Source organism: Xenopus laevis, chromosome 3L, assembly GCF_017654675.1.
Source record: "Xenopus laevis strain J_2021 chromosome 3L, Xenopus_laevis_v10.1, whole genome shotgun sequence".
Classification (NCBI taxonomy): domain Eukaryota; kingdom Metazoa; phylum Chordata; class Amphibia; order Anura; family Pipidae; genus Xenopus; species Xenopus laevis.
The window spans coordinates 21109697-21135918 of NC_054375.1; the positions used below are offsets into that span (position 1 = coordinate 21109697).

A 26222-nucleotide genomic window follows, 5' to 3' on the forward strand; every position below is an offset into this window, starting at 1 on the left:
TTTTACCAAAAACTTTTTTTTATACATCATTATGTGGAAAGATAAAATTTGACTTATGAAAAGTATAAATAGCAAAAAAAACAAAAAAACAAATGCAGGTTATCCTTTAATCCGAATCTGAACTGCTGTCCTCGGCCCTTTGAGCATGGAGCGTCTCTTCCAGCGGGGCCATCGTCCCGTCAGGTTTCACTCCCATTGGTTTGATCAGCTCTTCTCTAGAAAAGAAAAAAAATGTGATTTGGTGAAATAACATTTTCCTTTGCTTCTCAAATAAAGGCAGAGAACAATAAAAGAGGCCTCAGAATAAAAGGCCGCAGCCATATGGATGGAGTCAGCCAATTAAAATGAAAGAGGAAGATGAAGTCAGGGTTTAATGAGCTGCGAATTGTTCAGAAGGCCTTTTATTCAATTTTTTTCCCCTAATTATTGTATAAAGAGAATAAATTGCTGGTGACTTAGCCTTTAAATGGTTTCTTGCTAATTAATATAAGAGGTTAGATATATCTTTCATATCAGTTTAGAAATAAATTGTAACAATAGCAACTGTCAGCTCTGTAATTAAACTCTGGCGCCTCTGCTGGCACTTGGAATAAGTCTTGCAGTTTAATTACAGAGCTGACAATCATTATAATCCTTTTAAAGCTCTCAAATGTTAATCCAATTAAATCTATTCCATGAGCTCCGCCGTCGATCAGGAACTCTACATCACCGACTCCAGTTAATACATAGGAGCATTCAATTAACTCTGATTTACACTAACACTACTTGTTAATTGTATCTTGTCAGCAGGCTGCACCCCATTTCAGGTACTGCGGTTTAGTACTGGTTCTGAATTTGAATGATATGCATTGTGGGCCCCTCCCACCACATAGAGAGATGCTGCAGGCCTGCCCTCAGGCCCTTCTTTGTTTACATGATACCTAATCATTGCAGCCATGGTTGTTTTGTAACTGTCAGTTGCATGATGTAGCTTTCATTAACTGCTATGTCTGCTCCCATAGAAACAGATTAGGCAGCTTGCTGGGCAGTATATAGGGCCCTTGGGCAGGTCTGGCCAGCCAATATCAACTGGCAATATATCTATATCTATCTATTGGAAAGTTTTAAAATACCCCATGCACCCAACGTGATAGCGGCCCTGGCCTGCTGTATGATCTATATAAATATCTGGATGGATATTTAATATCCAGTCGGATGAAAACCACATCGCTATGCAATCATTTGCTTAGTGGTGAATTGTGTGCAATTAGTGCATCCCAATTTGGGCCATTGCATTGGTGGCCAAACAGAGTAATGATCTGCTCCCTTGTAGCAAGACCTTATCCCTTTGAACCCGGAGGGATTTGGTTAATTGATGGCACAGAGCAGGCTTAATTCAAGCTCGCTCTAGAAGTGTTATTGTTTTCCAGCCAATGTTAGGCTGATAATTGAAATTCTTGTGCTGCAGTTACTGCTCCAATTACTAGAGTCCTTAGTAAATGCAACAAAAGGCCGAGTATGTTACGTAACGCGCACTCACTATAGGCCAGCTCATTAAAAATACATAATTACAGACTAATTGTTAAGGTGATGCTGTTGATCCAGCTCTGTTTGTTTGTTGTCAGTGCAACAGGGCACCCAGAAACCGTCAAAACGGTAGCAAGACAACCTATAATCACCACTAGGGGGAAGCAGAGACCAGGAAAGGTTCCAGGTAGGAGGGACACAGAGGCAGCTAGAGGGGGTATTTATTTGATCATAATCTACTATTTAAATGATCATTATCAAGTTAGTTCCCCTTTAATAACAGTAAATAGGGCCCTTACCTTTTTTTTACTTGCAGAGACCCTACAAATCCCTACTTAACTTTAGTCTGCCCTATTGGTTACAATCAGGCATGTGCATAGTTTATATGTCTCAATGAAAATTGGATTGCAAGCTCTAAACCTGGGGGTCCACCCAGTCCAAAAAGGAGTTTGTCGTTCTGGTTTTCAACTCCAGTCCAGGCATCCATGGTAGGTACCCCATCACAGGGGGTAAGTACAGTGTTCGAGTGGATTATTAGATGCAGATGGTGCTAACTGGAATACATTTCATTTAGGGTATAAAAGAGCTGATGGGCTGGGGCTGCCACCCAGCCGGTATTACAAATTTACCAGCAATGTAGCGCCGGTAAATTTGTAATATCCATAAAAAGACCCCTCGGCCTACCCCCAATCCCCTGTAGTAAATTTAGCTTTTGTCCTCAGTCTTAAAATCTCTGTGCTGTGACCCACCCCTTTTATGTCACAGCCCCACCCATTTTGATGTCACACTCCGCCCCTTTTTGTTCCCGCCCGCCACCAGCTAGTAAAAAGTTTAGGAAAAGGTGGCAACTAGACATCTTCTGCCGCTTTAGCAGGCCGTATACTCAAGAATTCTAATAGGACATGACTGACCACAGCACCAGACACGCCCATGCAATCGCAGGGCACTAAATGGTTAAAGGGGTTGTTCACATTTGAGTTAACTTTAGTACACAGAACAGAAAGATGAATAAAAAGTCAATCAATAACAAATTTGTAGTTGTACAGAGCATTTGTTTTGAGTGACCCTCATTTGAAAGCTGGAAAGAGCCAGAAGAAGATGGCAAATAAAATATAATTGAAATACTATAACAAAGAAAAAATCTATTGAAATTGAAAAGTTGCTTAGAATTGGCCATTGTATAAAATACTAAAAGTTAACTAAGTGAACCACCACCTAAGGTTTGACCACCTCTCCAGCAGCTTGGAATAATCAGCCTGCCTGTTGACCCCTGGCTTTTGCCTCTTTTGTGCTATGACAATGGGCCTGTAGACATCATGGTGAGAATTTCGCACAGAGAGATGGTGTAATAATGGCACAGCAAACACTCTGTAATTGCAAAGCACTGCCAAAACAAACTGCCCGAGGAACTTTTCTCTTTTCATCTGCGGCTCATATTCCTGGTTTGTGTGGCAGTTTGATTGGATTCGGCCTTGAGAATGTATTGCAGCCCAGACAAGCCCAGTTTAGTTGGCAGGGAACACTCTCCCCCCCCCCCCAACCATATTAAAATCTCCCATACCTTGAAAGTTTATCGAACATGTTGACGAGTTTCATTGCCTCGTATTCCTTTTGCTCCTCAGTCATCTCATCCATGGGGTTTGGTAAGGGCTCTTCCACGTGGCCCGTTATAAGATTAATACTGAAACATAATGGTACATACATATTACATTCATGAAACGCATTTTGCTTTGTCAGGTCCTAATAAATATATTTTTACTTTTTTCTCACGGTGAACGTATATTTATGAGGCTTACGGAAAGCTACTTATTACATTAAAGGAGAAGGAAAGGCTAAAATTAAGTAAGCTTTATCAGAAAGGTCCTAAATACACCAGTAAACCCTCAAAGTAATGCTGCTCTGAGTCATCGGTCAAAAGAAACACTGCATTTCTTGCCTTCTATTGTTTATACATGGGCTTCTGTATCAGATCTCCTTCTTTCAGCTTAAACCTCCAGTGCTAGGGCTTGAGCATGCTTAGTTTGCTCCTCTCTCCCTCTCCGTTTTCCTCCTCCCCTCCCTGCTGTAATCTAAGCCCAGAACTATGAGCGAGCAGAGAGAGACTCAGGTAGGAAGTGAGGTCACACCAAGATAATATGGCATCTGCTATCCCAAACAAACATAGAGCTTCTAGAGCGGTTTACTCAGGTATGGTAAAGCATTCTACAGAATAAATACAGTGTTATAGCTTGCACTATTGTGGCTAATATATTGGCAATAAACTGCTTCGGTAACTTTCCTTCTCCTTTAAGCCAAAGTGCAGAGAATACGGGTTTATTGGATGCAGATAATTGTTTATAAGCCTGGAGGTACAGAAGGGCAGCTGCTATTGTTCAGAACTGACTCATAGATTCTGGTTGGTGTTGGAACATTCAGGCAGCTCCTGGTGTCATGGAGACCCCCATATATACTACACAAGCACACAGATAAATAACTGAGAATGTATTTATGTGGATACCCTTTCATTGGCCACTATACACTTAGATTACCTGCTGAAGTACAGAGGTATACCTATGCTGTATCTCTTTGTACAGGCTACGAGCAAATATAGGGGGCTGTTCCTGTTTGATTGTGCCTAGTACACGGCAATACCTATATTGGCATATTAAGACAATGGCAGCTTGTACAAGGCTCTTCATAATACTCACTTTGGTTTTGCCTGTAAGTACTCTTCGGTGTCTGTATCTTCATCATCGGAATACCAGCGATCCCCTCTACCCCCAGCCAAGAGGCCACGGGCAGCAAGCAAGCCAGCCGCATTGCCATACCCAGTATACTTTAACAGACTGTCCACTGCAACAAGAAAAAGAGGCATCTACATTTAAAATATGATGAAAACCTCAAGGCAAGCAAATTGCCAGCTCCCACACACCCCTCCCTATACATTCAGATTAGCAGAGAAGGAATGTTATGTGAACATGCTCTACAGTCTGACTGAGGGAAAATCAACAGAAGAGCCCATGTCTTTACATTAGGTGTTTGCCCTTTGAATAAAGCCTGATGGCAAATTAACGTGTGAAAGTGATGTTTATCTATTTCAGGGGATATAAATCGAGGCAGGGACATTCTTTATTGAGTGTACACCCACACCCTTGTCTCAGCCTTTACATCACTTGCAAATTTGTACCAAGAACACTACGAAGCAAATCATTCCAGACATTCTTATTTGTGATGTGAAAGCCCTGGGTAAACACATTAAATGTAGGCAGGGGGTGAATTAAAGGGGAACCAACACTATAAATTTGCCAGTACTTGGTGCCTCAGAACTGTTGCTATGGAAATGAGTCAGTCTCTAGCTGCTCTTTGTGGCGTACTCTACAGAGATGTATGGCTCACACAAAAAACAGTGGGCTGTCAGCAGTCCTTGTTCTTCCATGTCAGCCTGAAATGCTCATCAGTTTGCCTCTAAATGGAAATGAAACTCCTGCTTAAAGGAACAGTAACGTCAAAAAATAAGTGTTTTAAAGTAATGAAAATATAATGCAGTGTTGCCCTGCACTGGTAAAACTGCTGTGTTTGCTTAAAAAACACTACTATTATTTATATAAATAAGCTGCAGTGTAGCAATGGGGGCAGCCATTCAAAGGAGAAAAGGCTCAGGTTACAGAGCAGATAGCAAACAAGCTCTGTCTAATGCTGTTATCCATTAGTTAACCTGTGCCATATAGCCGTTTTTCAATTTCTGCCATTGCTCCACAGCAGCTTGTTTATATGAACTATAGTAGTGTTTCTGAAGCAAACAGATCAGTTTTACCAGTACATGATATTTTCATTACTTTAAAACACTTAACATTTTTTGGTGTTACTGTTCCTTTAAAGTTCCCTGTTTAACTCAGCCTGCAGCCTGCAGCCTTGTGTCCAGATCCCCTTAGTGACATTTAATACCCTTATCATTTACAGTAGGGGGTACATTATCCCTTATAATACATGAATGATACCCAGAGTTCCCTGTATAACACAGCCAGCAGCCTTGTGGTTTTAAATGGTCACAAATCCCCCCTCAGTGACATTGAATATCCTTATAATTTACAGTAGGGGGTACAGTAACCCTTATAATACATGAGTGATACTCAGAGTTCACTGTATAACTCAGCCTACAGCCATGTGCCTGTATATGGTCACAGAATTCCCAGTTACTTCTAATAACTTTATATTACTGACTAACCCAATACAGTCACCAGACCTGCAGCCAAACATACAGTTACCTCGCTCTTTGCAGAGAACAAACAAGAATTCTGCAGCTATTTGCTTTACTCCCAGATCCACGTGGGTCATTAGTCGCACCAGTTTGTTTCTGACCGCGGTTCCCACTTCTGGCCGGTTACTTACATCTCTTAATGGTGGTAACACCTATGTATGAAGCCAAAAGAAGGCAAAAACAGTGAGGTGTCATTTAACAGTGTTGGCAGAGAGGAGGGTTTTGACCACCACTAGAGAGGTCGGCAAAAGTGTGCCAGTAACCTAAATCTTTTCTACAGGGAAATGGCACACTAATTAAGAAAATGGATGGTGACTAAGGGAGGTTTTTGCGTTGCCTTCTAGAACTTAAAGAGATACGGACACCAGAAAATAACTTTTTTTTTTTTTTTATATATATCCATCATAACATTATCTTTGAATACTATTTATTATTTTGCCATAAAAGTATTTGCCTGATGCTTTTATATTACCCTTCTTACCCCCCATGTTCCTTTATGAGGGGGCTGCCATATTTGTACAGCAGTAGTCAGTTAGCATTAGAAACGCTAAGGGTGTGGTCACACGAGCAGATCCGGTAGATTCGTTGCCTCACATGGAAAGTTCGGACGACTCAATTCATTTTAGCCGGCGGAGGGCAGGGGGAAGGCAGTTCGGGGAGATTGTTGCCCTGAAGAAGAGGAGATTTGTCGCTGGGGCTACTAATCTCCTCGAATCTGCTCGTGTGGCCAGACCCTAACTAACAGACTAAGATGGGACAGTCAGGTTGGCAAAACAATAATTACTTACAAAAGCAGAGCTATCAGCAAAAAATGATCAACGTGACACTTTTAATGTAGATTAATATTTTGGAGTGCCCGTATCACTTTAAGCTAGTACAGGAAGACTAGTCATACTGGTGTTTGGCTGTTGGGCAGGACATTATCTGTGCTCACTTATCTAGTCTGCCGACCTGCACACTGTAGCAGCCAAAGTTTGAATTGCAGCTTGTGCCATACCAACATGAATGACAGCTAGCTTCATACTTGGTTATTGAAACGACATATTTAATGTTATTAATAAAATATGAAGCAACTTGTCCTAAAATTCAGTGCAATTTCCCCATAATTCAGTGCATATTAGGGACACCTGCATTAAATTATGGGGGTTATCCGCACTGCCTACATCATATTAAAAAGCCAACTCTGGCACTGCAGCAGCACCAAAAATAACCCTAAGTATATTAATGTCTATAAGGCTAAAGTTATGATTTGTTAGCTGTACATTATGAAGATACTGTAACCTGTATAAAGCAATAGGCACACCCCTCATAACACAACATAGGGTGCTATTGCCGCATTAAGTTACTTACTCCCCAGCAGAAGATGCGGGTGCAGCATCAGGAATGTGCATAATTGACAGCTGGTCAGCTTTATTGCATGCATAACAACAAGCACTAAAGTAATGCTAGCCCTTTCTATCCCACAATCACATTACTATGGTCAATGACAGACTATTATGCAGCCTGTGAATGATAATTAACATCCCATTTCCTGATTCAATTCTGAGTTATTACCTCTGCTTTAATGTACTTCCTGATGGGTCTGTGAGATCTGGAACATTCTGTGAGCAGGCTGAGAACTGGAGTCAGACCTTCTCTGTAGCTGCAGCCCTAAAATAATATATATTCATATAGTACCCATTAATAACCTAGAAAATGTATCCTTGTAAGTGGTGTTTAGTGAAGTCATCTTTTATAATTAGTGCTTAATAATGCCACTTGTGCCATTTAAACAATAGGATATTAGAAATCACTTTGGAATTCCATATCCTATGCTTTTATATGGTCATGAAACTCCTCAGTGACTTAGTTATAATGTACAGTAGTGGGTACATTATCCCTTATAATACATGGGTGATACTCAGAGTTCCGTGTATAAATCAGCTTGCAGCCTTGTGCCTTTATATGGTCACAGGACCCCTCAGTGATGTATAATATCTTTATCATTTAAAGTAGGAGGTACATTATCCATTATAATACACGAGTGATCCTAAGAGTTCCCTGTATAACTCAGCCTGCAGCCTTGTGCCTTTTTACGGTCACAGGACCTCCCAGTGACATAACATCCTTATAATTTACAGTAGGGGTTACATTATCCTTTATAAAACATGAGTGCTCCTCAGAGTTCCCTGTATAACTCAGCCTGCAGCCTTGTGTCTTTATATGGTCACAGAACCACTCAGTGACATCCAATATCCTTATAATACATAAAAGCCACGAATATCTTGTAAATTATAACCTTATAAATGGTAAGTTCTGATGTCATCAGTTATAAACGGTGAGTTCTGATGTCATTTCTGTCACATGACTCACTGAAACTTGTGTATTATAATAAAGTACCCCAGTTGCAAAATATGAGGATATTAGAAGTTACCTCGGAGTTCCAAGACCTGTATAAAAAGCCTTGTATTTTTATAGGGTCATGAAACTCCTCGGTAACTTATAATAGCCTTATATTTTACAAGAGGGGGTACTTTATTTACTATATAATTTACAGTGGGGGTACATTATCCCTTATAATACATGAGTTATACTCAAGAGTTCCCTGTACAACTCAACTTGCAGCCTTGTGCCTTTATATGGTTAAGGAATGCTGCACTGGTTTCTAATATCACTGTAATTTATATCAGGGGTTGTATTATATGATATTTTAATTAATTATATTATGAATTAAATATCACAGAATTGTGTATATAAAAAGGCAGAATATGTTATATGTCATTTTATCTAAGAGATACATGTACCTTATCTATTCTCTTTTCCATGAAGTTCAGTATAACCTGAATGGCTTCCATATTCATGTGATTGTTATTTGCCGACATCGCCTTGTTGGAGGGGTTAATGAGAACATCCAGACAGGACACAGGCACATTGCTGAGTAAGTTAACTGTATTGCTGAAAAACAAAAATACAGATGACATTAGTGAAACAAGCAATGCAAATAAAAAAAAATCATAGGGTTGCCACCTGCCCGGTATTTTACCGGCCCGGCCAGTAAAAATGATGGTTGATCCCAATGTTATTAATAGGGAATAAAGATAAATACTGTATATAGGAAGGCCGGTATTTTTTTTCCAGAAAAGGTGGCAACCCTACATAGAAATGACAACTACGGTATTAGTTTAAACAGGGCAATAATATCATTGTGGAGACAAATAAGCATCTTATTTACTCCTATTCTTCCATTACACGCAACACAGCATTGGAAAGCATTTTGTCATCTGAAAAATAACAAAAATAAACTTCCTCCCTTGTTTTACACAACCTGCTGGCCCACTTGGCCATGTTTTTCTTTTTCTTAGGTGGTTAACTTAGTCAACTTAGTATGTTATAGAATGGCTAATTTTAAGCAACGTTTCAATTGGCCTGCATTTTTTCTTTCTTAATAGTTTTTGAATTATTTGCCTTCTTCTTCTGACTTTTTCCAACTTTCAAATGGGGGTCACTGACCCCGCCTTAAAAAATTAATGTTCTGTAATGTTCTACATATGTATTGTTATTGCTACTTTGTATTACTCTTCTTTCTAGTCAGGCCTCTCCTATTCATATTCCAGTCTCTTATTCAAATCAATGCATGGTTGTTAGGGTAATTTGAACCCTAGCAACCAGCTGGCTTAAATTGTAAACTAAGAGCTGCTGAATAATAAGATAAATAACCTTAAAAAGCACAAATAATAAATGAAAACCAATTGCAAATTGTCTCAGAAAATCACTCTCTATATTATACTAAAAGTTAATTAAAGGTGATTACACAAAAAGAAAGAGAAAGTATGACCTATATTATTGCACCTTCCCACACTTGTTATCTGAGTTCCCAAAGAAAAAGGTAAAACATAACTTTTATTGATCACATCCTAAAATTAATATGATACGAAAATTGGTGTAAGGTGTGTGTTAAAACAAAGTTTAGGTGAGGTGTATGATATCTCTATCAATGAATGGTGCTACCTACTTTTTCTCTAACATTAATTAAAGGTGAACAGCCCCTTTAACTAATTGATATTCTATAAGAATCTGAGATTCTGATAGAGCTGCAAAATAATAAACTTCCCAATAGATAATAAATACATACATACATAATGTTTGAAGTGGAAAGAAGTTGGCAGGAGTTACCTCTGGTTCAGTCCTGTTCCAACAGGAACCCTAGTTGCATATTGTAGGGCAGCACTTGCAGACACTTGGGGGCAAATTCACTAAGATGCGAAGTTGCGCCAGGCGCAACTTCGCCGCACTTCGCCAGGCGTAGTTTCGCCAGGGCTCCGCAAATTCACTAAAATCCGAAGTTGCGCACAGGGGTAGCGTAAGGTTGCGAAGTTGCGCTAGCGTTGATTCGCTATATAAAGCGAAGTTACGCTAGCGAAGGCTAATTTGCATACGGCGCGAAATTCAAATTTCAATGGAGGAACACGTATCTGCACTACAAATGCCTAGAAAACCTTCAAATCAGCAAATAAAAATTTTATTTTGCCCTACACATGTGCCCACTGTCTAGGTAAGTTGCCATGAGTCAGGAAATGTAGGGGAGAGGAAGGGGAGCCCCAAAAAATTTTCGATCTTTTTCAGCCTATCAGCCATCATGTAGAAAACACGCCAGCGTTTTTTTGGGGCTTACAAAAAAAATTGACTTTTTTTTTAAACAATCCCTATCTACTCTATTGCGCTTCGCCAGGTCTGAGGTGGCGAAGGAAGTCTAGCGTAAAAGGTAGCGTTCAGTACACTGCGCAAGTTAGTGAATTTGCGTAGTTTCATCGCTAGCGAAAATTCGCCTGGCGTAAGGTTGCGAAGTAACACTAGCGAAACTACGCCAGCGTTCGTTAGTGAATTTGCGCAGTAGCGAAAATGCCAAACGCTAGCGAATTAACGCTAGCGTTCGGCGCTTCGCGGCTTAGTGAATTTGCCCCTTGGGGTGCAAATGTAGCTACCTACTGTATATACAGCAGAGCTTCATAGCACAGAAATAATGAATTAACTAAATAATTAAATGAATTAAATAAGTAATTATAGTAGTTTGGATCTTGTTTGGCCACCTTTTGTGTGTCAGTGGCACTGCACATGCTCTATGTGCTCTGGACTACTGCTGAGAAGCTTAAGTCTGGTGGTGTTATCCATCATGAAGCAGAAACCGAGATATGTTATGGAAGCCATTGATACAGGGCTGCTTAATCCTCCTGCAGAATACACTGGATTCTGAGCTGCCATGTAATGTAAATATAAATTAATTATTAATCTGCCTTGTAGAGTGACTTTTATTCTGTATGTATATTGTGAGTGGGTCCCTAAAGCTCAAGAAAGTGACAGCAGCCCAGAGCATGTGCTGGGAATCAGCAGAAAAGAAGATGGGGAGCTACTGGGGGCATCTTCCGAGGTATCATATTTCCACTGATAAACGGCTGTGGGGGCCTCGGGCTGGTACAGAAGTCCAACATTATAATGTGCTGCATTTATAGTGATACTCAAGAGTTCCCTGTATAACTCAGCCTGTAGCCTTGTGCCTTTATATGGTCACAGAACCCCTCAGTGACTTCTAATATCCTTAGAATTTACAGTAGGGGGTGCATTATCCTTTATAATACACACGTGATACTCAGAGTTCCTTGTATAACTCAGCCTGTAGCCTTGTGCCTTTATATGGTCACAAACCCCCCTCCTTATATAAATCCTTATAATTTACAGTAGGGGGTACATTATCTCTTATAATACATGAGTGATATAATCACTGTTCCCTGTGTAACCCAGCCATGTGCCTTTATATGGTCACAGAATTCCCCTATGATTTATATCGCTGTAATCTATATCGGTGTCTCTGTCTATCGCGGAAATTATGGTTTCCACTGAATGCAAAAAAAAACTACTCATCATTAGGTGAAAAATCACCACAACTGGTCTTTAATATCACCAAAAATCATCAGTAATATAATCAAATATGAGAGGAATCTGCAAAATGAGGGGCTCCTCCTGGATTCCTCGTTATAAAATACAATTTTGATATGGGAAACGTCTCTAGTCAGTGTATAAACCTGGCTCATGGGTTCAACTCTTAAAAACCACAAGACCATGAAAGCATTAAAACAAATATTTATCAGCCTGGCAAATTCTCACAGGTAGTGGCAGCAGGCACCTACAGTCATACAACCTCACAAAGAGGAGAATGAACCTGAGTCTGTTCTAAACTGCCGAGGGAATTTCAGAGCACTGACATCCTGAGTAAACACGGCTACAAGGAGATCACGCTGCCCATTACAAACATGCGTCATATGGTGATACAGTCCCAGACTGGAATACTGCATATTCTACACTGTACTGTTCACACAACTGACAACTGTAAACTGAAATGGGATTAAACACCAAAAACACACATACAAAAGCATACGTAATTAGGTCTCACCGAGAGTGATACCTCTACCATAGGCATTTTAATTTCCTTGGGACAGTCACATAAGCGAGTACAGCCGCCAAATTTAGTGGTTTAGAATTATAAAAACAAAGTTTTAGGTGAATTTAAAATCAATATGTGGTAGGCCCTGTAACATTTAGTTATGCCTCTGCATATAGGAATTATACACAAAACAGGCATTTGTACCATATTTAACAAAAATTATAAAAGTTTGACATGAATGATTAAAGAATTTGCATAAAGAGTTCCTTTTGATGACTGTAGTTTATAGGCATAGTACATCTCAAAATTAACTTTTGACATGATGTAAAAATGGTATTCTAAAACAAACTGCAGTTGGTCTTCTTTATACATTGTAGATGTTTTTTTAATGTTCTGCAGCTCTAGAGTTTGGAATATCAGCCAGCTAGATGTTAGGGTCACCTGTCACCCTAGCAACCAGGCAGTGGTCTGGATATAATAATGAAAAATGGCAAAACAGCAAAGCAAACTTATTCCAAAGCATGAGAAATATTAGGACCCAATGAAAAGGTGTTAAGAATGAGATAATCTTAAAGAAAGTAAATTTAAAAGTGAAATTTCCCTTTAAGACTGCTGAAATTCTTCTTTGCAGCTGGTCACATTTAAAACAATAGACAATGACCAGACTCGTGTCTTGTAATAATAATAATAATAATAATAATAATGGGAGTTGGTGTTAGAGAAGGGAAGAGTACAATAAGAACGGGCAGAATAACGAAGGGTGGAGATTAAAGGATTATTATAGGCCATTATTGTTAAGGTAACATAAACCTACTTATTTCCCTTTCAATCTTTAGATGCACTTTAACCTCCAGTTAAACAAATAAAGTCATTTATGAATGATAAGTTAGACGTGTTGTCCCCATAGAGAATAATGCTTGGTACAGCTATGGGGAAATAGAAATGTATTTATATTTTCTGTGACATACAAACACCAAGCCACGCATTCTGGGAAGTTTCACATCCGTCAATTTGAAGTCTCTTGGGAGACCAATATTACAGGCATTTTAGTGGTGCTTCCAAGTAAAGGAACCTCCTGAGACATCCACTACCTCTCTCTCTACAATGTATCAATCACTTAAAGGGGTTGGTCACATTTTAGAACAATGTAGAGAGTGATAGTCTGAGACAATTTACAATTGGTTTCCATTTTTTTATTATTTGTGGTATATAAGCTATTTTACTTTTTATTTAGCAGGTCCAATTTGAAATTTCAGCAATCTGGTTGCTAGGGTCCAAATGACCCTAGCAACCACACAATGATTTGAATAAGAGACTGAATATGAATAGAAGAGGCCTGAACAGAAAGATAAGTAATCAAAAGTAGCAATAACAATAAATGTGTAGCCTTACAGAGCATTTGTTTTTAGATGGGGTCAGTGAAGATAAAAAATTAAAATAAATAATTTCCTTTCCCTGATAATATCATTCAATTTGGAAATACATGCCACATATCAATTTATACTGTGAGCAGCAATTATGACCTGGAAAGGACAATTCTTCTGGTCCTATGCACAGGCCAAATCTTGGATACAATTCTTTCAACAATACTGTCTTCCAAGCACGTTCCAGTTTCTTCCTTACAATAAAAGAACGCAGTCTCTGCATCATTGAGCAAGATTAGGTCCTATTATAGCAAGCTGCTGTGTCCTCTGATCATTGTCACGTTCCTGACTGTGTTGTTTGTGGGACACAAATAAATATGACATTTTCCTGGTACCAAAAAGTTGGTTTCTTTGCAGGAATCTTCACACAATGGGATCTGCATTCTTTCCATAGCGGGTCGAATCAATGGTATGTTCCATTGCTCCCTCTTTTCTTTGCCAGCAAGCATTAATCACTTTGAGATGACATTCATCCCCTCAGCCCCCAACCCCCTCTGACTAACTGGCTTCAGCTGCAAACCTTAGTTCCCCTACTCTGGCTCTTCTTATTTGGTTCCAAATACCTGTCTCGCCAGGCTCAGCTTCCTGTACCCCTCTTAGGCTACAGACACACAGGCTGTTTTCAGCGGCTGTTTTCAGCCTGAGAAGCAGATCATCTCAGTGCCCCTGCTCCATTGATTTGAATGAGATCAGTGTTCGGTCATACACACTTTGAGATCAGCCCAAATACACAGGCTGACAACAGCCGTTGAAAACAGCCTGTGTGTCCATAGGCTTATGGGACATGGAACTTATGCTCTTGGATACTTTTCAGCCTGAAAATACTTTTGGGAGCATTTGGGGATGAAAAGCTCCAGTACCAGCACTGTCCCGTGTTATCACTGTGTGGCAGACAGGTTGTTTTCTCTGCAGGCAATTATACACCAGCGGAGAAAAGCCAATCCACTGCCTTCTGCTTCCAGTATGCGTGTGCACTGACTGGCACAGGATCTGCCTATCAGTGCACACAGATAAATATCTGGAGAGATTTCTGGAGATGTTGCCCATAGCAACCAATCAGATCTTTGCTTTTATCTTTTAAGTTATAGGTGGCTGTTTAAATCGAATTGCTGATTGGTTGCCATGGGCAACATCTCCAGAAATCTCTCCAGATATTTATCTCCAATGTTAGTAAACATGCCCATATTATTTGTATGTTTGCGTCAAAATCTGATCTGTGTATGCTGATAATATATTATTATGTATAAGCTCTAGGAAATGAGGAGTATCTCGCAAATAAGACTGTGTTGATTGAACTACTGGTTGTAATATATTGTCAATATATATGACCAATGGATGTAATAATCCATCTCTAGCAGACATTATCGGTCTACCTGGGGGTGAAATCAAACAAAAATATATATATATATTTATACAGATACAGTCACGAAAAACTTTTTACAGAAAAATGAAGTGTCCCATATGGTCCCATATGGTGGTAACTATCAATTTTTAAATAACATCACTTATCAATACTAACCTGTGCAGCTCTTCAGTTTTATCTGCAGATGGAGCCTTCGATAACAAGATGTGGCGCAGAATGGCAGCCAAATACCGGAACTGGTGCGCATCACTCTGTGCAATGAGAACAGCATAGTGTTTTTTAGTAAAAGAAATGTCAAATTTTAAACGGCTTGCTGAGACTAACAGGGTGTAAAATAAACACAAGAGGTAGCCTGGCCAGGGGCACCATCGGTATTTCTGTCCCTGAAGCCATCATTTGACAAGACACAATGGCGTAACTATAGAGGGGGCAGACCCCGTAATCACTGTAAATTAAAGGGATACTTTCATGGGAAAAAATGTTTATTCCAAAACGCATCAGTTAGGAGCTGCTCCAGCAGACTTCTGCACTGAAATCATTTTCTCAAAAGAGCAAACAGATTTTTTTTACATTTAATTTTAAAATGTGACATGGGGCTAGACATATTGTCATTTCCCCAGCTGCCCCAGTCATGTGACTTGTGCTTTGATAAATTTTAGTCACTCTTTACTGCAAGTTGGAGTGATATCACCCACCTCCCTTTCCCGCCCAGCCTAACAACATAACAATGGGAAGGTAACCAGATAGCAGCTCCCTAACAGAAGATACCAGCTGCCTGGTAGATCTAAGAACATCATTCAAAAGTAAAATCCAGGTCCCACTGCAACATATTCAGTTACATTGAGTAGGAGAAACAGCCTGCCAGAAAGCAGTTCCATCCTAAAGTGCTGGCTCTTTCTGAAAGCACCAGGCAAAATGACCTGAGATGGCTGCCTACACAACAATTTTACAACAAAAAAAAAAAAAAATACACTTGTTGGTTCAGGAATACAATTTTATATTGTAGAGTGAATTATTTGCAGTGTAAACAGTGTGATTTAGAAATAAAAGCTACATTATAAAAATCATGACAGAATCCCTTTAAGTTTAGGGATTTTAATGTGTGCTGCTGGTTGCAGCCAGTACTCAGAACTGTATGCAGGTATTCCTGTAGGCCACTTGTTAGAATACTTGGTGGCCACTGTAATTGCTACTAAGTACCAGTGGTAAAAACATATCATATATTGGCACATAGACCCTCTGGCATAACAGCTGTAGTTAAATCACCCTGTCCATCTGTTATTTTTATCAGTGCTAACATACTCTGAGGTATCTTGAAATAAATGCATGTATACATTGAATATACACATTACAAGCAAAAACACAACAACCAATGCAAGAGGTAAAAAGGGCCTAAAAAGAGAAGTATGGTGTGAAGCATACTGAGCTGTGACAGATGGAATACTACTCAGAAATGCTGGAGGACCATCTAATCAGCACTTTGGACCCCTTCTGATTTCCAATGAATGCCAGAGGCGGTCAAAATGGCAGAATGAATAAGAATTAAAAGAATCTGAAGACTTTAAACACATATTTTGGTTCCTGTAACACATCCCACCATACGTCAGCTCATAAACCAGTTAGACCAGTTATGAAAGAAGCTGCAGATTCAACAGTCAGCACTGAACAGTACCAACAAAAAGTGACAGTCATTAAGACATTGGGTTTTGAGTTTAGGTCGATTTAGGAACTAGGTTAGCTCCTTGTCATATAGAGCAATTCCCTTAAATCCTCAGTGCATCAGACACCACAACAAACACTGCAGTCTTGGAGGGCAGGGATGGATTAGAACGGAAAGTAACAATTACAGTTAATTTTTGTCTTTATGTACAATTAAGATGGGGTCAGTAAAGTAAAACCGTCTGTGAATTATGCAGTATAGACAGTTACTGCCCAGAATATACTTTTAGGATATGCATAGCAAAGTCATAGCTTTTTGAGCCCTGCAGCTGGATAGAAGTGCAAAAATGGCCCAGTGTCCCATGTTAAGGCACCAAGGGCTGATCACATACCTTCTCTGCCTGACTGAGCCTTGGCTGACAAGCAGAGAGCATACAACGGGCCACAAACAATGCAGATTGCACAAACAATCCAAAAAGCAAGAAGTGAAGTAGAGCTCCAGCTCCTCCATACTTCCTCATCTACCACTGCACCAATAAGTGCTTGACATCGGCATCAGCAAATTACATTTTCTAACCTGTCCAAAATCCATATTGGTTGGGCTCAACGGGTCACCACTTAACGTTAATCGTATGAAAGTTGTTTTGTATAATCTTATCTATCTGTAGATGACCAGTTAGAGCAATTAGTCACTTGGAAATGCCTTACAAATGACATTAAATGGAGCTTTTCCTTGACTTTTCAAAATGTTTTTCCAGACTGACATTCAAATCCCTAAACTAAAGGCACAGTTTCATGTGGAGTCCACTTCTTTCCAAGTGTGTTTTGTAAGCAGGAGGAAAGAAACAGATCATCTCCTAACTTTCCTTTATGTAGCTCCACTGAAAGGCAGTGTCAGCCATAATGCAGCTACACAGAACAGAGATCAGCTGAAAAACCCAAAAGCATGCACTTTCACATGGGCTGCACTCAGGCTCACACTGCATTTGTCCATAGTCCCACATAACTTACTCAAGCTTCTAAACCCACATGATCTCAATAAAAATTTGTGCATCTTAAAAATCAATGAAAGATCTTACCTCACTGTGGACATTCCAGCTGTCAAGCGTCACATTAAAAAGAGCTTTTAATGCTTCAATAGTACAGTCCGTCTCTTGCACAGACAGCGGTGGCAGATTTACCTCTGTTACGGTCTGGTATTTTTCTGTCCACTGGATCCCAAGAATGCTCTCGAGTGTCTGGGTGAGCAGAGGAAGACCCTGCAACTCCTGCTTTAACCGCACTCTAATATCTGTGTGCAACAGTGTCAAGAGGAAGAGAAGCCGCAGTGCAAAACAGCGAATGTCATTGATCATGCGCTGGTCCTTGCACTTCCTTAAAAGGCCGCACAGTAAATTGGCAAGGTCCAGTTCTAGGCTTAGCTTCTGGGCTTCCAGACTGTTAAATACAATATTGCAGAGACACTTTAAAGCTTCTACGACAACAGGAAAGTCTGTCACTTCGCCTAAAGAATTGAGCCGAGGATCCAGTTTGGCCATTCTCATGAGGATCTGCAGGTTCTCCTTGGTCGTCACAGGAACCAGAACCTTTTTATCTCGTGACAGAATTCGCAGAGCTTCCAAGCACATAATCTGGCAAGAGGTGTGTGTTCCTTTATCGAGGGCTTGAAAAAGAGCTTCACATAATTTCTGCAAGAAAAAAATAAACAAGCTTTACTATAACCATGGAACGTTAGTATCCTTACATGGGCAATTCACCTTTAAATTAACTTTTAGCATTATGTACAGTATACAGTGATATTGTAAAATAATTTTGCATTCGTTCTAATTGTTGTGGATTTTGAATTAAGTTTATGTTCAGCATCTCTCCAGGTCAGATTGTAGCAGCTACATGGTTGCTATGGTCCAATTCCCCTAGCAATCAGGCAGAGGTTTGAATGTAAGGCTGAAAGATGAATAGGAGAGGTCTTGAATAGAAAGATGAGAAATTGTAGTTATTGTATTTTTGAATATATCAGGCAGAAGCTGAATACAAATAATTCAAAAGTATATTACAAAGACAACATGAAGAGATGCTAAAACTAAAACATTTTATAACACACTAAAAGTTAAAGTGAACTACCTCTTTAAATGTAAGGTAGACTGATGCTTTCTGCTATATCCATCAGATAAGTTTAAGCAATGGATTATATAATAAACCTAAAGGAAAAGGAATATTCAGAAGATCAATATTAGTCATTAGTAAAACTGCTGAATAATCAGGCATGGTTTTCTTGTCTGCCCTAAAGCTGAAGGAAGAGGTTTAACTTCTTCACCACCAAAAGGAACTATAGGGCTTTACATGGGTGTTTGCTGTTGCGCCAGAGTAAACGTATGCCCTTGTCCAGCCTGCATGCTGCACCTTTCCATGCACCTTTCCATGCACCTTTCAAAAGCGCAGATTCTGAACTCATATTTTTCATCTGTCTACACAAATAAGGAACCAGTAAGTGAAGGTTTCCTTCTTAAAAGTCCCAATTCTAGTAATACAACTAATGATGCATGGTTCACACATGAGGAAATTCAAAAGAGACTAGAACATGTTAAGATTAACAAAGGTCCGGGCCAGATGGTATTCATCCCAGGGTACTTAGCAAGCTTAGCTCTGTGATTGCCAAACTTCTTTACTTAATTTTTCAGGATTCATTGAGATCTGGCATAGTGCCTAGAGACTGGCGAATTGCTAATGTGGTGCCTCTATTCAAAAAAGGATCCCGTTCTCAGCCTCAAAACTATAGGACAGTTAGTCTGACGTCAGTGGTAGGAAAGCTTTTCGAAGGGTTAAAAGAATAGTTCAGTGTGAAAATTAAAACTGGGTAAATAGATAGGCTGTGCAAAATAAAAAATGTTTCTAATATATTTAGTTAAAGGCTGGAGTGACTGGATGTCTAATAAAACAGCCAGAATCCAACTTCCTGCTTTTCAGCTCTATAACTCTGAGCTAGTCAGCAACTTGGTACACATGGTACATTTCTGTTCAGTGAGTTTGCAATTGATCCTCAGCATTCAGCTCAGATTCAAAAGCAACAGATATGACCCATGTGGCCCCCCTCAAGTCTCTGATTGGTTACTGCCTGGTAGCCAGGCTAACCAGTCAGTGTAAACCAAGAGAGCTGAAAAGCAGGAAGTAGTGTTCTGACTGACGTTATACATCAAATCACTCCAGCCTTTATACATTACATTTTTGGCTAACTAACTATATTAGAAACATTTTTTATTTTGCACAGCCTATCTATTTACCCAGTTTTATTTTTACACTGAACAATTCCTTTAATAAAGGATAAGATACTTGACTTCACAGCAAATCATAATACTATGAGTTTATGCCAGCATGGTTTTATGCGTAATAGATCTTGCCAGACTAACTTAATTTCTTTTTATGAGAAGGTAAGTAGAGACCTCGATTCTGGCATGGCAGTGGATGTGATTTACTTAGACTTTGCTAAAGCATTTGATACAGTGCCACACAAAAGGTTACTGGTTAAATTAAGGAATGTTGGCCTGGAACATAGTATTTGTACCTGGATAGAGAACTGGCTAAAAGATAGACTACAGAGAGTGGTGGTAAATGGAACATTTTCTAATTGGACCAGTGTTGTTAGTGGAGTACCGCAGGGCTCTGTACTAGGTCCCCTGCTTTTCAACTTGTTTATTAATGACCTGGAGGTGGGCATTGAAAGTACTGTTTCTATTTTTGCAGATGATACTAAATTGTGCTGAACTATAGGTTCCATGCAGGATTCTGCCACTTTGCAGTGATTTGTCTAAATTGGGAAACTGGGCAGCAAAGTGGAAAATGAGGTTCAATGTTGATAAACGCAAGGTTATGCACTTTGGCAAAAATAATATAAATGCAAGTTATACACTAAATGGCAGTGTGTTGGGAGTTTCCTTAAATGAGAAGGATCTAGAGGTCTTTTTAGATAACAAGTTGTCTAATTCTGGGCAGTGTCATTCTGTGGCTACTAAAGCAAATAAAGTTCTGTCTTGCATAAAAAGGGCATTAACTCAAGGGATGAAAACATAATTATGCCTCTTTATAGGTCCCTGGTAAGGCCTCATCTGGAGTATGCAGTGCAGTTTTGGACTCCAGTCCTTAAGCAGGATATAAATGAGCTGGAGAGAGTGCAGAGACGTGCAACTAAATTGGTTAGAGGGATGGAAGACTTAAATTAGGAGGGCAGACTGTCAAGGTTGGGGTTGTTTTCACTGGAAAAAAGACGTTTGCGAGGGGACATGATTACACTTTACAAGTACATTAGAGGACATTAAAGACAAATAGCAGGGGACCTTTTTACCCATAAAGTGGATCACCGTACCAGAGGCCACCCCTTTTAGACTAGAAGAAAAGAACTTTCATTTGAAGCAACGTAGGGGGTTCTTCAGTCAGGAGAGTGAGGTTGTGGAATGCACTGCCGGGTGATGTTGTGATGGCTGATTCAGTAAAAGCCTTTAAGAATGGCTTAGATGATTTTTTGGACAGACATAATATCAAAGGCTATTGTGATACTAAGCTCTATAGTTAGTATAGGTATGGGTATATAGAATTTAATTAAAAGTAGGGATGGATGGGTGTATGGATGCTGGGTTTTCATTTGGAGGAGTTGAACTTGATGGACTTTGTCTTTTTTCAACCCAATTTAACTATGTAACTATTTAGGTACAATTAATTAACTTTTGCACTATATTCTGTGTGTGTTTCCCTGGGTGGTAGGTGCAAGTATGAGAATGAATGTTGCATTATAGGTAAGAAAAAAGCATATCTTGCAGCACAGTTTATTGCACCCTTTCATTAATCATAAGGGAAAACTGCATTCGAGCCAAAGAAAGGGCACAGATACTTGCCATTCTTTTCTCTACATCAGCAGGATCAAATTTAAACATGGCACGGTTCTGTAGGAAGAAAGAAAATAACACTGTAAACACAATTTTTAAAGCATTCAGTTAAAAGAAAAAATTATAAACAGGCCTGGGCAATTAAAATTGTCCACCCAAAGCCTACATATATATGCATATATTTTATTATAGAAATGTATATACCTAGTATTTTTTTATTAGAAAGCCTGTCAGGTTACTTTAATAACAAATATAGCACTATATGTAAAGACAATCTGAGGGCTTTTGGGACCTTGTGAAGGAGAAAGACTTCGTAAGCTGGCTATACACTGCTAGATCAATTAGTTTGGCAAGTTTGGCAAGGTTGGCAAACAAATTGATCGGGGCCTGATTTAGCCACCCACATGCTGGGGCAAATCAGGCTGATCCGATTGCTCTGAGTCATCTGTCAAAAGAAACACTACAATTCTGTCCTTCTATTGTGTATACACGGGCTTTTTTTTTATCAGACTTCGTGTTTTCAGCATAAACCTCTAGGGCTAGGGCTTGAGCATGCTCCATTTGCTCCTCTCTCTTCCCCCCCCTCCCTGCTGTAATCTGAGCCCAGAGCTATGAGGGAGCAGAGACAGACTCAGGCAGGAAGTGATGTCACACCAAGCTAATATGGCAGCATCTATCCTAAACAAACAGAGAGCTTCTAGAGCTGTTTACTCTGGTATGGTAAAGCATTCTACAGAATAAATATAGTGTTATAGCTTCCACTATTGTGGCTAATCTACTGGCAATAAACTGCTTTGGTAGCTTTCCTTCTCCTTTAAGAGGGGCTTGGATGATTTCTTGGACAAGCAGTGATACTATATACTATAGTCATACTAAAATCTACAATTAATATAGATAGTGGTATACATATACATACTTTACTCTAACTATAGCACCCTTGCACCCATCCCTGACATTAACCCACTGTAGGATTTAATAATAATGTGCACTAATGGTGTATGTATGTAGGGATGCAGCAGAAAGGAACTAGGAAAGAGCCAACAACAGTGTTTGATAAATCTGTTCTCATGGTCTGACTCTTGAAACAATGTAGCAGAAGCCAGTTCTGCTACAGTCAGAACCAGCAGTGCAGAGGGTCAAGCAGATGCTGTTTTCAGTTGCAATTCCATTTACCAAATTACCTTAAAACCACAGACAAGTTTTAATTAACATATGTTGGAAAGCTGCTTAGAATGACATTTTCTTTGACTACAGTTTTATAGCTGGACGTCTCTCTTTAATCTCTTCTCATGAATAGGATTTATTTACTCATTGCACTTATCTTTCATTTTAATAAGCTTATGAAAGAGATGAAAGGGTAAGGAGGCCGTGAGTGCATGTAGCCTGATGATCACTGACGTCTGAGACTACCTCAGGACATGGGCAGATCTTATTATTTGTGAAAGCCGATTCTTAGCTGCTCTTATTTATTTATAAGGGATCCTCCCTGCCGAGCAAATTACCTATTCTGAGGCGCAACAATACAATACCCAAAGTCGGCCCTTGCCACAACCCGTGTCCACTATTCCCTCTGTATTAAAGTACCTGGCTAAATAACTTTAACTGCAGGAAGGCGAAGCTGCCCTGTAAAGTCATGGCAGCTGAAATACATATTTGGTGAAATGAGAGCAAATAAGTGCAAGTAATAGTGAAACTATGTCAAGGCCTAGTCAGGAGCCCCATGCAGCGTCGCACAGCATGTCCTGGAGCTGGAAAGATCACCAAGTACGTCAGACAACAAACATCAAACATTTCCTATATGAAAATTGCCCTGATGTTATGTCACCGCTTTCCTGTCTCCAGCAATTTGTTTAAAGGGAAACTAACAAGGGTGAAGGGGGGGTGTGTGTGTGAATTTTCCTTTGTAATTCAAACATGACCAAAGTGTATGGATTCCAAGCACTATTCAGTAACGCACAATGCAATGTTATATGAAAAAATAAATAGTACAAACTAACAAATATAACCCAAGTGAATTAAAGGGCAGGTAGAGCATCTTGGTTTTTTTATTACTCTTATGGTAATAAATTTTACCAGCGGTTTGTTCATACATTCTTTCAATGGTAGACAGGGCAATATCAGGACACACCAGGCCAACTGCCACTTTAGCAAGAGACAGCAGGCAATGGGGTCCATTTTGAGTTACATAGTTAAATAGGGGTTGAAAAAAGACAAAGTCCATCAAGTTCAACCCCTACAAATGAAAACCCAGCATCCATACACACACTCCTCCATACATTTTGTGCTGATTGTTGGCAGTTTTATAGTATAATTTGGCTTGGCCAGGGTGGATCAGGGGAATGGCCATGACATCTAATAGGAATTTCTTTTTAATTGGGGGCCCTGCAACCTTAGTAGCATGGGACCCCAAGATTACAGATTCAGACTACTGCTTGCTTATTTTTGGGCATGTAAAATAATGTTGGGCATGCCCAGTTGTACAGTGGGACAAGTTTGAGAATGTTTATGATATGTTTGGCAGGACATACAGTGAAAAGATGTTCAATAGCGGACAGCGATGATATTGCCGTGAAAATTAGGTCCATAGACTTAATGGGTCTAAAAATGCACTAAAAATTTGTCGCACAATTTATCGCGCGGCAAAAAATTCTGTACCCATAGACTTCAATGCATTTCGGCAAATTATCACAGTTTCGTTGAAAGCAAAGGGCAGTGTGCATTCAAACAGTGTGTAACTCAGCCTGCAGCCTTATGCATTTACAGTAAGATCCATAAATATCTGGACAGACAACTTTTTTTTCTAATTTTGGTTCTATGACACAGGACAGAAACAGCCGAATAAATTCTGAGGTTTTCAGAGACACTGTCTGCTCAAATCGAAGTACAGTCAAATTGATCGGGAGGCGTTTCATAATACAGATGGACAATGACCCAAAACATACAACCAATGCAACCCAGGAGTTTATTAAAGCAAAGAAGTGGAATATTCTTGAATGGCCAAGTCAGTTACCTGATCTGAACCCAATTGAGCATGCATTTCACTTGTTGAAGACTAAACTTCAGACAGAAAGGCCCATAAACAAACAGCAAAAGAAAGCCGCTGCAGTAAAGGCCTGGCATAGCATTAAAAGGGAGGAAACCCAGAATCTGGTGATGTCCTTGGGTTCAAGACTTCAGGTTGTCATTGCCAGCCAAGGGTTTTCAACCAAGTATTAGAAATGAACATTTTATTTTCAGTTTTTTTAATTTGTCCAATTACATTTGAGCCCCTGAAATGAAGTGATTGTGTTAAAAAAAAGCCTTTAGTTCCTCATATTTTTATGCAATCTTTTTGTTCAACCCACTGAATTAAAGCTGAAAGTCTGCAGTTCAACTGCATCTGAGTTGTTTAAAGCATTTAAAATTCATTGTGGTAATCTACAGAACCAAAATTAGAAAAAAAAGTTGTCCAAATATTTATTTATGGACCTAACTGTATATGGTCACAGAACTCCTCAGTTGCTTCTGATTCAAGCGGGGTGTCCGGTAGGTATTCAAGCAGGGTGTCCGGTGGGGGGGCAAGCAGGGTGTCGGAAGCTGGGGTCAGGAAAAAGTCCAACATACAGGGCGCAGCATGAGGGGGTTGAAAGCAAAGGGCAGCATTCATTCAGAAAGGGTACAAGGGGCAAGGGGACCAGGGAAGGGTGCTGCCTGAGGTGGTTAAAAGCAAAGGGCAGGCTGCATTCAAACAGGGTGTGGGGAAATCATGCAGCATGAGGGGGCTGAAAGCAAAGGGCAGGTGTATTGAGAGAGGGTGCAAGCACAGAGCAGGGTGCACTCAGACAGTGTATAGGGGACAGGAGGGAAGGGTGCACTCAGGCAGGGTGCAGGAGGCTCTGTAAACACTGACAGACAGCACAAAGCATCCCGTTAATAATAAAGTGCAATTGTGACAAAAAACACAGCAGTCAGTGACAAGTTCTGCAGCAGGAGTTACCTCATCGTTATAGTGTTTAAGAGCAGATTCGATTCCATTGTTCTGCCCCAGGCACACGATCTCCAGCAGAGCATCTAACTCCATGTCTGACAGGAAGGTAGAAGGAACTTCAGGATGAACTCGAATCAAATCCCTTCCCTTCTACATGCACACAGCTCTCGCTCCAGCACTAAGCATGCGCACACACGGCCACACGTGCAACCTACCTCACTGCTTTTCTATCCTATGCTACTGCTGCTAATGCCTTCCTCCACACAGCGCAACCTAACTTAGTCACTCCCCACTCTACCGAACAAGATTGTGGATGTTTACAGCTCTGCCTAACTTGCTATGCAGTTACTGTGCGCTTCTCTCTCAAGCTTGGCTAAAGGCGTGTGACAGCTCTACCTAACACCTCAGCCTCATCAACATCCTGTGATTACAGTAAGCAGGAAGTAGGCAGGAAGCTACTGAACATACGCAAGGAATAAAGTGAAAGAAGAGGGTTTTTTTTTATGTTTTGAAGAAGCTTTATTGAAATGTGTATGTTTTCCTTCATTCTGTTAAAATCAGAAAGTTACTATAGATATGTGGCCATCAGTGGGTCACGTGCTTTTGAGGAATGTATCATACTAAATTAATTTCAGTAAAATGATAAAATTAATCATGTATCTAATGTGAGGACTGTATAGGTAGTCCAGGTTTCAAAGGTTTCCAACTGGTTGTCTGTGTAGGTTATAAAAAGAGATTTTTATGGTTCGGGCGGGGTATTTTACCGGCCTGGCCGGT

At 39.9% G+C, this 26222-nt stretch overlaps 1 protein-coding gene across 1 annotated transcript; it reads right to left on the reverse strand.

Annotated features, from left to right (window-relative positions):
• Nucleotides 1-25861, reverse strand: ric8b.L (RIC8 guanine nucleotide exchange factor B L homeolog). Its single transcript, XM_018251961.2, has 10 exons — nucleotides 25455-25861; nucleotides 21488-21535; nucleotides 17684-18292; nucleotides 15102-15196; nucleotides 8527-8677; nucleotides 7298-7393; nucleotides 5751-5895; nucleotides 4194-4338; nucleotides 3068-3187; nucleotides 1-215 (listed from the first exon to the last, which is right to left on the reverse strand). Exons 1-10 carry the CDS (start codon nucleotides 25536-25538, stop codon nucleotides 107-109), a joined length of 1602 nt encoding a protein of 533 aa, XP_018107450.1. The 5' UTR covers nucleotides 25539-25861; the 3' UTR covers nucleotides 1-106.
• Nucleotides 25862-26222: the final 361 nt, after the last annotated feature.